This window comes from Branchiostoma belcheri, unplaced genomic scaffold (genome assembly GCF_001625305.1).
Source record: "Branchiostoma belcheri isolate BF01 breed outbred unplaced genomic scaffold, Haploidv18h27 scaffold4, whole genome shotgun sequence".
NCBI classification, from domain to species: Eukaryota; Metazoa; Chordata; class Leptocardii; order Amphioxiformes; family Branchiostomatidae; genus Branchiostoma; species Branchiostoma belcheri.
Window position 1 is genome coordinate 8600339 of NW_017804020.1, and position 16764 is coordinate 8617102.

Sequence of the window (16764 nt, forward strand, 5' to 3'; positions counted from 1 at the left end):
TAAAAAAAAAAACATGAGTTCAACTAGAGAGGCCGACATTTGCATTGGAGCAAATTCAGCATGGCTTCACCACATTTTACGACATAGCAGGGAAAGAAGGAGAAATACAAGGGAAACAGTGTTTTGCATCGATATAACTATAGGATGAAGTGACAAATAACTAAGAATACAACAGTTGGATAGCTATCCCCTACATTATTGATTAGGATTTTTATTTGCATAATGCAAACTGTTGATTTTCAAGATAAAAAAAAACGTTTGTGCCTTGATGACTGAGCAGGAAAGTTTGACATACCTACAAAACACTTCAATGCAGTACCTACATGTGTACTTTCAATATGGTATGGCTGTGTGCAGCTGTTCAAGAAGTTAACCCAATTATATCCCAACAGCCAATCAGCAAGACTATAGAGGAAACCTGCAATCCTATTGGTTCTTGCTGTGCATGCCAGACTGATGAGTCATGGATAGTAGTCATCCCCAACTATATTATAAATTGTGACTTAAAAACTAAATTAACGTTAAAACAAAGTCCTAAATTATACAAGTTTAAGGGAAGGTATGCCAAAAAATATAATGAATTATTGTTGGTAGATATATTAAGCATACCCAGACCAAATTTCAGATGATTTGAGTGTAAATTATACTAGGTCTCCAGGACCCCAAATGTACAGATTTTGTCGGAAAATGGTAAAGAAAAAAAAGAAACAAATAAAACAAATTTAAAAGCCTGTAACGAAAAAATGAAGAAAAAAAAAACGCCTGGAGGTATTTGCCCACTCTACCTTCATGCCAAATTTCGTGTTATTTTGCCCAAATGAAGAAGTTGAATCCATTTAACGAAATGGCAGGAGGAGAAGAAGAAAAGAAGAAACATGAAAAAAAACTAGAAAGGCCGACATTTGCTTTGGATTCAGCATGACTTCACCACATTTCACGGCATGGCAGGGAAAGAAGGAGAAATACAAGGGAAAACAATTCTTTACATTGATATCGATATAACTATAACTATAATATCATCGGAAGTGACAACAGTTGGATAGCTGTCCCTTACATTATTGGTTAGGATTTTTGATTGCATAATGCAAACTGTTGATTTTCAAGCTGTAAAAAAGCGTTTACGTTTATGCCCCGCATTCCAATACTGGGGTATGGAGCAGGAAAACTTGACAACCAAAACACTTGAATAGAGTTCATACTGTTAATATGGCATGGCTTTGTACAGGCTAGGTGTTAATTGAGTTAACCTAATCAGATCCGAACAGCCAATCAGCAAGGAGAATATATAGAGGAAAGCGGAATGCCTATTGGTTGTCTGCTCTACATGCCATTCTGATGACTCATGCCCAAATATGGTAACACACTGCTATAGTACATTTTCCATAACACAGCCAAAAAGCTCAAATAAAACCATTCTAAAAGGCTGTATCACAAAAATGAAAAAAAAAAAAAGGCTGGGGGGTATTTGCCCACTTCATGCCACATAGTGGTGAAGCCATAATTAGGGCATGGATTTAGAAGTAAGTCCTTCTAGCTCCGTGATTACAGAAAGGTACATGACCTACAATGCTACATTCAGCGACCGAAAGGTGAATGACCGATAGGCAACTGACCGATAGATCATTACTGAGTGACCGTAAGGTCAAAGCTGGCGGCCGTGTATATATAAAGGCCTCTCTATCCAGTGGTCTGGTAGAACTGTTTGCGATATTTAGAATCACTTCACTGGTGTTTCAATCATGGTAGCACAGGTAGCTACGACCATGTCTTTTCTTAGTGAACTGATTGCAGCGTTCGGGGGCCTACAGGCGGTATTGGTGACTGCCCTGTGCGTCCTGGCTATGGTGATGCGACCCAAAAACCTGCCGCCTGGACCGACAGGACTGCCGATTGTTGGGAACGTCTTCAGCTTGATGACAGTAAGTGTAACATGCATACATAAGGGGGCCTGCATGTCCTGACAACGCTTTACGCTGAATTCGGAAACCTCTCGATTACGCTTTACGATAAATTCCAAGTGGCTACAACGCATTACGTAGAATCAAATCGACAAATACGCTCTACGCTAAATGCGCTAATTACGCTCTAGGTTGAATTAGAGCGCTCCATCACGCGCTGCGGAAAAGGGCATGCGGGCCTACGCAGACTTGTTGGAGTCGTTACGTTTTTNTTTTTCTTTCTTTTTGGAGCGATGAGACTAATATGCCGCCGCGAGCTAGGGACGATTTGTTGCCGAGGGAGTTTTTGCCGCGGAGAGAAGGATTCGCGCTCCGCCGTAATCGTATCCTGAGGACCGTAATACTAGTAATCTAGTTCCATGTCTGAATAGGTTAGGCCACAGCAAGTAATTTTTATGGATGACATCAGCACGCGCATTAATTTTCGCCTGATTTTGGAAAAAAAAAAAGGAATTTTGTAGCCCTCTGACAGTGGTCAACATACCGAAAATGGGCAAATATATCTGTTGCCATGCAGGAAGGTGGATGGCAGGTAACTATGAAGAGAGGAGAGAAGAAAAAGGCTTTGATTTAATGTTTTATTTCTTACTTTAATGGAGTGATATGTGATGCTGGCTGTGTATATGTGATGTTCTCACTGAATCAAAACCATTTACAATTATTGAGGCAAAATTTGAGAATGTAGGAACCTTGTTTTTTGGCCCACCTTGTTTTTTTTCGCCCGCTCGCCGCATTAGATTTGGAGCTATGGATTTGGAGTCTGCGGAGGATGTCATCCATAAAATTTACTTACTGTGGCCTAATCGTATCCTGAGAACCGTGCTAATCTAGTTCCATGCCCAGTGAATGAGTTAGGGTATTATCATGCACGGATAGTCTCAAGAGCGTAGATTTGCACCTGGCAAGGTTCCGGACACGCGTGGACTACCCCCAAAACTTGACCAAACATCAAGAAACAAGACATAATTTTGGAAACGTTTCAGAAATCTTGAAATGTTTGGTTTCTGAGCTCGAGAGTATTTTAATGGACCAGACTTTACCGAAAAAGACCCAATCGTGAATGACAACCGAACGGTCGATGACCCGAAGAAGGTCAACGTGCTGTTATGTTCATGTAGTCAGGAGGAACCATTTGCCAAGGAGGGGGGCGCATCGACTCCGCCTTGTTTATAAATGCTGCAATACATTTGGCGTTTGTTTACAGGTGTTTCATTGCCGTGTGCCAGATGAATAGTGTTTGAAACCTCCACCCAAACGTTAGAAAATTGATTTTCCTGCATACAAAATATTAAATACTAACTCTTAAAGTTCCCCCAGACTGAGTAAAATGGACCAGTCCTGTCATACGAACACAGATCGAAGCACAAAGACGTTTTTGGTAGCACTCGTTGCACTTATAGTCTTGCTGAGAAATAAACCACAGATTCAACCATGTATTTCCTTGGCCAGCTGTTTTCAACGTTTGGGACAGTACAGGTCGTTCTTTTGGTTGCTCTCTGCGCCCTGGCTATGGTGTGGTTGGGGCGCCCCAAAAAACTTCCGCCTGGACCCAGAGGACTGCCGATTGTTGGGAACATCTTCAGCCTGATAAATGTAAGTGTTGTACTGTAGGTTAGACTGCAATGAAATTTAGTAAAACAACAGTCAAAGGTACTTCAGCATTTATAGTATGACCAAGGCAAACTCGATGCGCCCACCCCCTACTGACTAAAGTAAACGATTCGACAACACGTTAGGGTCATTGACCGTTCGGTTATCGAAGCGCCCACAGAGCAGTCACACAGTATGCAGGACGTTAATATGTGAATGACAATTGGATGAATGACATTATATAGTCTATAGCTATAGGTCACTGTATGATGATACCCTTGACTGAATACACTTGATACTAGTAGGTCAGGGAATATTCGACCCTAAGGAATATAAGGAGGACCTATAAGCCCCCTCCCCCAGGCGGGTTTACAGAAAAACCTGCGTGCCTATAGAGGCTTTTCATTGACGTCATGATAATTACCATTTGAATCCCCGCGACCAGGTGTTGGCGGGTAAATTGATTAAGTAGCAGCATGTTGGCATGTTTAACAGACATCACTGTACTCCAACATGGCGCTAGTGAAAAGCCTGTATACTAGGTCTGGCTACCTTGTCTGTCTACCTAGCCTGGCTAGCACGTCAGACTACTCAGACCCCCTATTCATATCCTCACCAAAGATAAGACATCTAATCAGGTGCGCCCTGTAGCGGAATGCATGGATATTACATCCATTACACTGGTACGTACCGGTGCCCCACTGATACCAAGGAAACTACAGGGATGAACAAGTGGTCATGAGAATTGCACACACAAGAAATATTTCTATGACGTTTGTATCTAACATTAACAAATATTATGCGATGTTGTTTTTTTTTTTTTTTATTTTCAATAAAGTATTGCAGTTGTATGAATAAAAATAAACGTGAATAAAAAGTATACGTGGTGTACAAGCAAGACAAAAAACTAACTGTTGTTTTCTTTGCCAACAGAATGCCACTCCAGTTGTCTACACGGAATGGTCGAAGAAGTACGGTGACGTCTTCACCGTCTACCGTGGCCCGATGATGTCGATAGTTCTGAACGGTTACGCCGCCATCCACGAGGCATTGGTGAAGAACGCCGATGTCTTCTCCAGTCGGTATTCAAGTACCGCCTCGGTTCCTCCAGCTGGAATAATATCGGGTAAGTAGGAGTACACTACTTTTGGCCCGAGCTTGTCTTTTCTGTAGGTCACTCTGTCTTAGTTTTATGGATGACACCCTCTGGAGACCCCAAACTAGGGCGAGCAGGCGTTTAGAAAGATTACAGCCAAATAAAAATGCTGCTAAACCACAGGAATACTAAGCTGGTATTGTGACTTTGTGGTAGTACACAGCGAATTTTACGAAAAGCCGGCACATGCTGGCCTTTTGCAACTTTATGAGTTGACACTGTACTGACTTCTGTGGAGCCTGGATACAATCTTCTGTATTGTTGTTAGCTACCATGGACTATGTACCCAGTCCTCGTCGGAGGCGAATGTTTTTGGCGACGCCTCAGGGGGGAGCCTAATGGCACAGTATTGTGTGTAGTTTGCAAGAATTCTAGGAATTGCACAGGCATTTTTTTTCCACAGGCATGGCATGTCTACAGGCATGTTGATGGCACACTTTTATGGACACATTCCTACGTAGTCCTAAATTCTTGCCCACATACCCACATGCCTTTCAAGTGGAAGTTTTACATTCTTCCCACATTTCTTCCCACATGCCTTCCAAGTGGATGTCTTAGCATTCCAAGTGGAAGTCCTACATTCTTGCTCACATTCCTGTCCCACATGCCTTCCAAGTGAATGAACTACAAACTCCTAAAACATTTTAGAATTACTTCTGTGAGTACAGTCGATAGTGATCAGATGTGCTGTTGTAGTACCAGGTAGCCGCTTGTGTTGAGTGTCCGTTGGATAGGTAAGTTTGCCATATACATTAAGTATGTCTAGTTGTCAAGGTCGTGATTTGGAGTTAGTTTTTTTTTAAGTTGCCAACACTAGTCAAAGAAGTTGCCAACACTAGTCAAAGTGTGTGTTGTTTTAGGATCTGTTATGACAATAGACAATAGCATTTTAAGGAGGGCCCCGCATGCCCATTTTCCGTAGAGTGTAATTGACTGTTTTAATTCTACGACTGTAACCGGGCCGATCCATTAACGCGTGTCCTGGATGGTAAGTTTGCCATGTTCAATGATGAATCCTATGATGAATTCTACGTAAGTCAGCACAAGACATAGACTTTAATAAATGTATCTTAAATGTTAATATAATTTATAGAGACCATGCGCGTTTTTTGTGTAAATACTACTCTACTGGAATTTGGAAAATGACCCACGCTGTCTTTCCACCAAGCTTCTATTGAGTCGCATGGTTGGGATACATTCAAGTTGATATTTATAAGTTCAAAAAAATCGGCGAGTACAATATTATCATGTGACCCGTTTCTAGCAAACTAGCGCATTTGAAGCTTGCGTTGTGTATAGACTATTACACATATTAGATGTTTTGTGCTACCGTTTTACAAGAAGTTCTAAATATAACAACTCTTCATGAATGGAAAGGATTGTTCATATAAATTTCTATTTCATTACAAATTCAAATTGTTGACACGGAGATCAGTTAGCTAGGATAGGCTAGGTACATCGCGAAGTTAACTCCTCACGAACATAAATGCACTTACATATATGTTGTACACATCAGAGGTTGACATTGATAGGTTGTTGACATTGGTTGGCATAACCAAATATATTGACTAGATCAATTTTGTTATAGGACAATGTAGAAGTACACATGTATTTTAGAGTTTTTTTGTGCATGCAGTCCTAAGTATGCCGTAAAATTAATCATGTATGATATATGACAATACATCTGCATACTATCTACACCAGAGAGAGATTTGTACTTCTGTAAGACCATCGACACAGGTGTTTTATACGGCTTTATTTAGCCTTAAATGGATTTCCTGTTACATTACCTTAAGTTTGCCTGGCCATAGGATGCTTGCGGAAGGCCTCCGGTTAGAAAAAATACCACCCAAAAACGACAACTGCAAGGGGTCATTCGCACCTTCTGCCATGTGATGACTTTTTGAAAACTAGTAGAAGGGAAACCTTTTTTTCAGGCCCAAGATCATCAGTTTTAAATTTGGCTTGCACAATAATTCCTCTCCGGCTGTCACACAGTCCTATGTGAACTATTTCCGCCCAGAACGTTGGTCCTCTGCGTGCCCAGTTCCATTTTCTTAGCCACCTCAGCAATATATCCTGTAACTGTCAAGTCCAGTCCGTGAAACGCGGGTGGTCGTCTTTAAATTGTAGGTTACTCAGATGTGTTGTTGCCATTTACGATTTAAGCGCTTAGTGGTGGTGTGGTTTCTCCTGATGAGAACAACGACGTTTCATTCGGGAGCTGTTCGATTTCGAACAACGTGGAATTTGTACAATGCCTGCCCTTCGTCATGCGCTGAAAACCGGTGGGACATATAGTGGTATGGTTGCTATGCCTGCATTCTTAACATGCGCTGTAAACCCTAGGGATTTGTGGCATGTCGTCAATGCCTGTCTGCACATGCGCTGAAGTCTTATGGATGTCCTGCTTTCTGGCCCTCATTCCCACATGTCTTCCAAGTGGATGTTTTACATTCTTGCCATTCCCACATGCCTTCCAAGTGGAAGTTTTACATTCTTGCTTCCATGCATTCGCACATGCCTTACAACATTCCTTCCAAGTGGAAGTCTTCAAGCCTTCCAAGTGGAAGTCCTAAATTTTTGCTCACATTCCTTTCCCACATGCCTTCCAGGTGAATAAACTACAACCTCTAAAGACATTTTAGAATTACTTCTGTGAGTAAAGTCGATCACATTGTGAATCTGAACATGTTGGGGAAATGCTGAGAAGGAGACTTACAGATATGCACTGATCTGATGATGTCTTCGAAGCTTCTACAGTTTTCAAAAGGGAAGTCAAACCCTTCAGACATAATTTTAGACATAGCTACAATTTTAGACAACTACCTTTCATCATGTAGATTTTAGTTATTTTATATACTGTTCTTCAATGTCCTTTTATGTTTGTAACTGACGATTAGCCTCTGGGCATGAATTTGCAATAAACTTCTCAATTATTATAATAGAAGAGAAAGATATCATAATAATAGTACCTGTTTAAATGCAGCAGAGCTCAGAAGACTGTCGGTACAGATTCACAAGAATTTTTAGTCTTGTGAATCTGTACCGACTTCATGAACATCATGGGAGTCTTGTCAATCTGTACAATTTCCACGATGTCCCAAGGGTTTCCTGGAATTTCACTAGGTAGGAATTGTATGTCAAGTGTATGTCCCACATTCTAGCCACATTCCCCACATGCCGTACCCAGTGAATGGTTAGCATTTTGTCCACAGGCATGCGGAATGTCCACAGGCATTTCTCTGACCCACATCTATACCCACATTCCTATAAACCCTTGGGAAGATCTGTCTGCCCTATGGCCCTGCTTTCTGTGACCCCGGGGCTCGTTCACTATACACTCAGGGGAGGAGTGCACTGTATCTGTCTAGACTTAACAGGTACCATCATGGCAGTGTCATGGCAGTGCCATGCAAACAATAACCCTAACAGCAACCACCGTCGCCATGGCAATGTATGTTTTCATTGCCAGTCTTGTTAGAATTAGAACAGGCGAAGATCAATCTGTGTGCGTATGTCATCCATAAAATTAATTCGGTATGGCCTAAGTTTTGATTACCTTAAATCCGTACAGAGATTTTTCGACATATCATATGAGGAAAATGTGTAGCTTTTTCGTAAGTTCTTGTCGCTTTTTTTCAATCAATGCCTGCAGACTTTTTTGTACGTCTTTAGGCGTTTTTATCGTTTTTTTTTAAAATAATGTTATGACATCTTTCTTGTTTCGAACCGATCGCTACCGTGATTCGTTCGAGTGGGCCGAGAAATTCTGAAAGACGCGGCAAAATTAGGAGCACGTGTAGATCTGCACTGCGATTGGTTAGGGCGGATCAAGTTTACACTGTGATTGGCTAAGACAGGTCGTGCCCCGCCCGTGCTCACCACGTGATAGAAGTCTAGTTGTACATCACTATTGCGTAATATCAATTCATGACCCCATAGGTATCTACATTAAAAACCTATAAACTCAAAGGGTTATGAAAACATTTCGTCCTTTCAACATGTCTAGAACATTCTCTAAAACTCTTCCTCTCTGACCAACAGGCACAGGTATAGTTCGAGAGCCCTACGGCCCCAAATTGAAAGAACACCGAAAGTTTGCCCTGGTGAGTCTCCGCGACTTCGGAGTCGGAAAGAGGAGCCTGGAAGGAAAGATTCTCGAAGAAACTCGAGCACTTCAGCAAGAGATGTGCAAACATGGCGGCCAGGGCTTTTGCATATCTCAGATGCTGCAGAATACAGTTTCCAACGTGATCTGTTCCATTGTATTCGGTCGTCGTTACGAGTATGACGACAAGAAATTTACGGATCTTCTCATGGCGATAGATCGAGTTTTCTCTCCAACTTCTGTGGAACGTTTGGCCCTAAGCTTCAGCCCTCTACGGTACATCCCTGGTGTTAGAAAGGGGTTTCTAGATCTAAGGAAAAACCAGGTTACTCTAGTCAACCACGTTAAAAAAAGAATCAGGGAACACCACGAGACATTTGACGAGAATGACATCCGAGACTTCATCGATGCGTTCCTCTTGGAGTCGAAGAAACGACAAGAAGACGAAAATTCAACCTTTACAGATGAGGAACTGACAATGGTAAGGGACATATTATGTATACATAATATACACATGTACAATGCCTTTCCATAATTAAAGATCGTAAACCAATGTGTGATCATGACTACCTTTAACTTGGCGCCACCCCCACAAAAAACGCGTGGGGTCGTGTGGCGTAGCGGCAGAGTGGGCGACTCGGAACTAAGAGTCTCGGGTTCGAGTCCTGACATGCCACCGATCTTGTGCCCTTGGGAAAGGCACTTTACACGGCTTTCCTCACTTAGCTCAGGCGTTAATGAGTATTGTCCTGTCGTGTATTTGTCCCCTGTGTTGGTGGCGGCATTAATATAAGTCTTAAAAAACTTGAGTGTGTCCCCACCACGTCTGGTCATTACATGTTGGAATAGAAAAAAAAATTTAAAACTAGAAAGGCCAATATTTGCTTTGGAGCAAATATAGCGATGGGTTCACCACATTTTACCACATGGCAGGGAAAGAATGAGAAACACAAGGGAAAACAATGCTTTACATTGATATAACTATAGTATGAAGTAACATACAACTAAGACTACAACAGTTGGATAGCTATTCCCTACATTATTGGTTAGGATTGCATAATGCAAACTGTTGATTTTCAAGATAAAAAGAAGCGTTCATAGCCCGCATTCCAATGCTGGAGCAGGAAAGCTTAAAATACCTACCAAAACACTTGAATACAGACATACTGTCAGTATGGCATGGCTCTGTGCAGGTGTAAATGAAGTTAAGCCAGTTAAATCCCAACAGCCAATCAGCAAGGAGAATAGAGGAAAGCTGCATGCCTATTGGTTGATGCCTAGCATGCCATTGTGATGACTCATGTCCAAATGTGGTAAACACTGCACACTTACACAGTAATACATTAGCTATTACACAGCCAAAAAACTCAAATAAAACCATTCTAAAAGCCTGTATCACAATAATTTAAAAAACGCCTAGGGGTATTTGCCCACTGTACCTCCATACCAAATTTCAGGACCTTAGGCCCTAAAATGAAGAAGCTGAATCCATTTAAAGATATGGCAGGAGGAGAAGGAGGAGGAGGAGAAGAAGAAGAAGAAACATCAGAAAAAGCAATATGGTTTCACCACACCACTTCGTGGTGTGGTGAACCCATAAAAAGTTATTTCCAGAGTCAAACAAAACATACTAGTAGTTATTGTGGCTATACTGCATACAATTGCAAGTTTTCAATGTTTGCTTTACTTCTCAAAACTTTTGACAAAAGAACGTTTTTCATGAGTCGTGGTGCCAGGTTGTGAAAGAGCTGCCATGCGTACCATGACGTCATTGGCAACTTTTGATTGGATTAACTGGCAAAAGAAATCAAGAACTGGAAGGATGATTTTAAAGACTCGATCGATGTTTCCTAACATCAGTAGAGTGTATTTTTTGTCCCCAAATCTTTTCTCACTAAATAATGACTGTCACGTCTGCCTATTCTCAGGAACTGTTGCGTATTTTATTTGTTACTGGTGTCATGTAGTATTTAAACGTTATGAAATGATGCTTTTTTATGGGGTCTTGTGGCGTAACGACAGAGTGTTCGGCTCGGAACCAAGAGGTCCCGAGTTCAAATCCTGCCGTGCCACCGATGTTGTTCCCTTGGGAAAGGCACTTAAGACGAATTTCCTCACTTTACGCAGGTGAAAACGAGTACGTCTGTTGTAGCCTCCTGTGCAGGCCCCGCGGCGGTGGGGAAGAGTTTTTAACGCGTTATTTTAATATTGCCGGCCATCCTACATAGCCACCGAGAGAAGGTCCTGCACAGGAGGCTAGTCTGTTGTCCGTTCATGTGTTAGTCTGCGTTGGTGGTGGCATGAAGTTAAGTTGGAAGAACTTGAGTGTGCCGTCGCTATATCTTGTGATATATGTTGGAATATTAAAAAAAAAATATGAAAAATGTTGTCCCCTCCCCCCCCCCCCCCAGATCGTCCTTCAGCTGTTCCTGGCAGGCACTCACACAACGTCTGTGACCTTACGCTGGGCCCTGCTGTACATGATCCTCCATCCGGCAATCCAGGAGAAAGTACAACAGGAGATAGACAGCGTGCTGGGACCCGACCAGGACCCGTCCATGGTACATCGTAGCCAGGTAAGGAGGCACACATGTATTAAGTACAGTTAGTTTTTTGGCGACACCTCAGGGGCGGAGCCGTTGGTATAGTACTGCAATTGAGTTGAAAATATTCTAAGAATACCACGAATGCATTCCATAGGGAATTAAATTTTGTCAACAAGATAACTCAAGAACGGCTGGATAGATTGGTTTCATACTTGGTGCGTTGGTAGGGTGTGACTAAATCTAGAAATGATGAGATTTTGGGCTCCCTAGTGGCTTCTCTTGGTACTGCAGCGGAATTTTTGGTCTTGATATCTCGTGATCTGGACAGGCTAGGGTCATGAATTTTAGATGGAAAGTAGCGTCGTGCAGATTTCAAGTTACAACCCTCAGATATGTCTCTTTCCTACTCTGTAGAAGAGGAAGTGTACATCGTTTTGTGCACGTGGGTATGATTGTATAGCAGGAGCCATCAATGCTGAGCACACAAAGTCAGGTCCTCCCATAACCATTCTGGATTAAACTAAATTGCAAGGGCATTAAAGGCATATACAAGAGCCCCCAATGCAATTCTGGACTTCCAGTTTAATTTCTTACCAATCCCCATAAGCAACCTTTCATCTAGATGGGCTAAAATGTTATAAGAAATAAGTAGCAGCCATCAAGGACCCTTTTGGGATTAGCCCGATTCTGTAGAATATTGGGAACTGGAGCCAGAATTCTGTGCAGAATTCCTAAATGGCCGCTACGTATATGTATTTCTTACATTATTATTACTTAAAGATTACGATATTAGCCCATCTAGATGTAAGGTTGGTGAGATATGGAATAAAACTGAAGGTCAAGAATTAAACCGGAGGCTATCAAATGTCTTCTTCTTACTCAATACAAGATAACAGGTAAGTCGGCACTAATGTTTACGGATTAACTATTTCAGTATGATTCTAAAAACGAAGTTGCTGACGTCTCCTCAAAATGCTTTAACCCTATCTGTAGATGCCGTACACTGAAGCCACCCTGGCGGAGGTGAACAGGCTGGCGAGTGTTGCACCGTTTTCGGTTCCTCACGGCACCAGCAGCGACACCACGTTCAGGGGATACAACATTCCTCAGGTAGGTCAACATGTTAGGCATTCACCAGTTTCCCATCCCCAGAATGCAATGCGCAAATAGGGGGGTAGCCTCATTTGCATAGCCTAGGACTGGAAGGCATGGGAATGATCCTGTTGACGTTGAACAGCTTGCTTTTCACTGTGTTTTGAGGTGTTGGAGCATTTTTTTTTGCTCAGCATTAATTAAATTACTATGGACCGAATCTGACAACAAATAGAGAATGAAGTTTTAGTGTTCTTTTCAACATGGAACATGTGGTTTGTAACGTAGCATCAGTATACCACTATAACGTTACAAACCACATATTCAAAAACATTCATTCTCTATTTGTTTTCAGATTCAACCCATAGTAATTTAATTATTGAGAGAATGAGAAAATAGAGAATGAATTTGTGAATTTTTGAATGATTATGTGGTACAAGGCTACAACAAGTAAATTTTATGGATGGCATCCTCCGCAGACTCCAAATCTAATGCAAGACGGGCGAAAAAAAAGAAGATTCCTACATTTTAAAATTTTGACTCAATCATTGTACAAATGGTTTTGATTCAGTGGGAACATCCCATATACACAGCCAACATCACATATCACTGCATCAAAGTAAGAAACAAAAACATTAAATCAGAGCCTTTTCTTGTCTCCTCTCTTCATAGTTATCTACCATCCACCTTCCGCCTTGGCAACAGACATATTTGCCCATTTTTGGCAAGGTGCCCACTGTCAGAAGGCAACAAATGTTTTTTTTTTCCAAAATAAGGCGAAAATTAATGCGCGCGCTGATGTCATCCATAAAAATTACTTGTTGTGGCCTAATTATAGATTACAAAGAACAGTGTGTTGGCAGTTTACGTTTGGACATGTAAGCATTTCTCTTATTTGCGTCTTCTTCAGGACACGTTTGTGGAGGTAAACCTCTGGTCGGTGCATCATGACCCCCAGCTGTGGCCGGAGCCCAGCAAGTTTGACCCCACTCGCTTTCTCAACGATGCCGGCAAGTTTGTAAAGAGGAATGAAGTCATTGCTTTCTCCACAGGTGTGTAGTTCTCGTGCCCTTTTCTAATTGGATACAAGTGCATAATGTTTACCTTCGGATGTGGTCTGCTCTGCTAATTCTTTCTCAAACACATTCACGCATGTATATGGTGACATGAGTCTAAATGCCTCCTACTATGAAATTGCAACATTATGTAACCCAACACCAGTTACCATGGTGAGGTCAGAGCTCGAGGTCACTGTTTGGAGAAGAAGAAGAGGAAGAAACTGAGCAAAAACAATATGTTTTCTTTCGGTAAACATAAATTGTCCGGATCCAGCCGAATAGATTGGTGACCGGCCTCTGTCCGGTGTCGATCTAGCCTGGTATATATCCAGTCTTATGGTACGTGGTAGGGGCGGGTTTTCCTCGGGGCCACATGAGCTCTTTCCCGCCCGCCTCAGCTAGGTTTCCCGATGGGTATTTCACGATGGGAGATTGATTAGCCTAGTCTCTACCATCCTTTGGGAGGCGGCTGGAAAGAGTAGAAATCGGCCAACTAGAGAACATGCCAGGGTGGGGCAAAATGTTTTCTCCCCGCAGACAAACTTCCCCGGCATGTTATCTCTCTATTTGGCCGATTTCTACACTTTCCAGCCGCCTCCCAAAGCCTGGTAGACACTAGGCTAATCAATCTCCCATAATGAAATACCCATCGGGAAACCGAGGCGGGCGGGACAAATCAACTCCCCCGGCGTGCCATCTCTATTAGCGTACACAGCCTGTTCCAACTACCATGACTAGACTGGATACCAGGCTAGCGCTAGCGTCGATCCGGCTCTTAGATTTACATCAAGTAGAACGATCCACCTCGCGGCGTGAGTCGTTGCTGCGCCGGATCAAGCCGAACCTAGACGTATTGGGAGCGTTCCCACTGGGGTAAAGTTGACCGAATAGAGGCCGGTCACCAATCTATTCGGCTCGATACGACCATTTTATCCAAGTGGGAAAAGGGTCAAAGAGGCGGAAACAAGACAGGAAATCCCTGTATTCCATCCTTTTGTTTTAATTTGTTGCGTTTTAAACCGGAAGTAACTAAATGACGTATGTGTATTTTCCAGGTCGCCGTATTTGCCTTGGTGAACAGCTGGCGAGGATGGAGATCTTCCTCATCTTCACATCACTGTTACGGCGCTTCACCTTCAAGCTGCCAGAGGGCGCCCCTAAACCACCAGAAGAAGGGGTGTTTTTGGGAATACATTCTCCTGTTCCATTTAAGCTGATAGCTGAACCAAGGAACTAAAGTGTATCTAACTAAGCCTTGTTTTCTTGCATATACCAATGGCATTACTTGGGATCACCCCATTGGAGTAACATTTACCATGATTCTGTTTGAACATAATTCCAGTGAAGTACATTGTACATTTATGAATTTTAGGGTGATTATATACGAAACATGTGCAAAGACACGCTTTTTAAAAGCAAAATTATCGTTAAATTCGCCGTCTTAACTAGAATCCAATGGTCAGCTCCTATGCGTTTGCTCAACACAGAAAGCTCAACGGTTCAAGGCCATGGGTTTACGGAAAATACCTGGCTGTCTAGGAGGACTGGCCAGATTTCGCTTGGTGGACAGCCTTGTGTTTTCTGTAAACCCCCCACGTTACTACTAAACATAGATATGGGCAAAGGAATGGTTGAACAAAATATCTTTTGGATATAAAGCAATGTTAGTCTACGTGCAGCAATACACAGTCGTATTCCTGATCTCACATTTGGAGATTGCCGTATCCTTGATCACAAAATCAACTAAATCAGGACTTGATTTAGTTGATGTTGAGTATATTGTATTTTACTAACTGTTTAATTAATATGTACTGTGTATATGTTGTATGTATTTTTATGTGTATCCAGGATTGCCTGAAAAGCAGGCCAAAATGGCCTGATCTGTAATTACTGTTAAAACAAATAAACAGAAACTGAACTGCTTTGAATGACAGCGTCCCACTTAAATCAACCGTCAGCAATAAGTTTTGTCAGGAATTTTTATTTTCTAAATCAAAAGTACATAAAGGATCTACATATACATGTACGGATTTCTATATCTATATTCTATATCTAATTGACTGTTAGAAACAGTCAAGCAGAGCTAGAAGCGCTTGGTATCTCCAATGTAAATCTGAGTGAGTTGCATCGTTTTAAAGTTGTACATGAGGGTAGAAAGAGACTCCCAACCCAGTTCTTGACAAACAGATAAGTAAGAAGATCCTTTAACTGCTCCTGAGACGATAAGAGAACATTCATATTGGATTCTTTCAACAAGAGAGGAGTCTTCAGCAGTACAGCCATGCCAGATCACATCTGCATACTCCAAACAAGGACGGACAAATGATTTATAGATACTTTCTAAAACATATTATATATTGCGAGGTAATTTAAACTTTAAACCACGAAGTACAGTGACCTGTGAGATAAAATACTCGTTAAATAAACATGCCTTCTTATAGGAATCAACTATATATATGTAAGAATTTCCTTCGAGGAGAGGAGGGATTGCTGTATAAGATTTAGGTCTATAGATGTTTAACGATGTGCCACCATCTTTTACTATCAGAGGAGGGATCAGAAAGAGACTGAACCAAGTGAGATTGATATTCAGCCTTGGCTCGTGTAATTTCTGTAGAAAGTCTATTACGAATTTTGCGATATGATTCCCAGTCAATAGAATTGTTAGAAAGTTTGGCAATTCTGTGCGACTTGTCGCGGGAGCGCATAAGTCACCTTATTTTTGCAGACATCCAGGGTTTATCAATTGTTTTATGGAAGACGCAGCGACCTTCCGCCTCCAGGATACGATCACATAATAAATAAAATAAAACTTGAATGTTATGGATGACATCCGCGCATTGACTTTCGCCTGTTTAAAAAAAAAACAAGAATTCGGAGATCTCATACCTCCATGAAATTTATGGTTTTCTAAATTCAAATAATAATATTCTTAGTGTAAAATTCCTCTCCTTTTTCATACTTCATTTCAACATGTCCTTATTAATTATGCAAATGACCTCTACATTAACATAATATATGCATAGTGGTGTTAACCTTTAAGTAACTTACACATGTCACAAAGTATAAAATTCCCATCATTCATCAATAAGGAGTCACATAATTTTCACATTAATTATGCAAATCAGGTCATCATTTGCATAATTGTTAGCTGTTGATGTTTGCTTGCCACAGATTGAATAGATTACATGTATAAAAGTACTATTATATAAAACACTGTAATTAGAGAATTTCCTAATTAATTATGCAAATT

At 41.5% G+C, this 16764-nt stretch overlaps 1 protein-coding gene across 2 annotated transcripts; it reads left to right on the forward strand.

The window, feature by feature from the left end:
- Positions 1-1678: 1678 nt before the first annotated feature.
- LOC109477107 (cytochrome P450 2U1-like) lies at positions 1679-15523 on the forward strand. 2 transcript variants are annotated; one of them, XM_019778163.1, is made up of 7 exons: positions 1679-1919; positions 4482-4674; positions 8752-9296; positions 11227-11391; positions 12355-12471; positions 13364-13505; positions 14567-15523. In XM_019778163.1, exons 1-7 carry the CDS (start codon positions 1740-1742, stop codon positions 14746-14748), a joined length of 1524 nt encoding a protein of 507 aa, XP_019633722.1. In that variant the 5' UTR covers positions 1679-1739; the 3' UTR covers positions 14749-15523. The 2 variants fall into 2 exon arrangements, with proteins under 2 accessions (XP_019633722.1, XP_019633723.1); XM_019778164.1 differs by lacking the exon at positions 1679-1919 and adding an exon at positions 3312-3551.
- The last annotated feature ends 1241 nt before the right edge of the window (positions 15524-16764 follow it).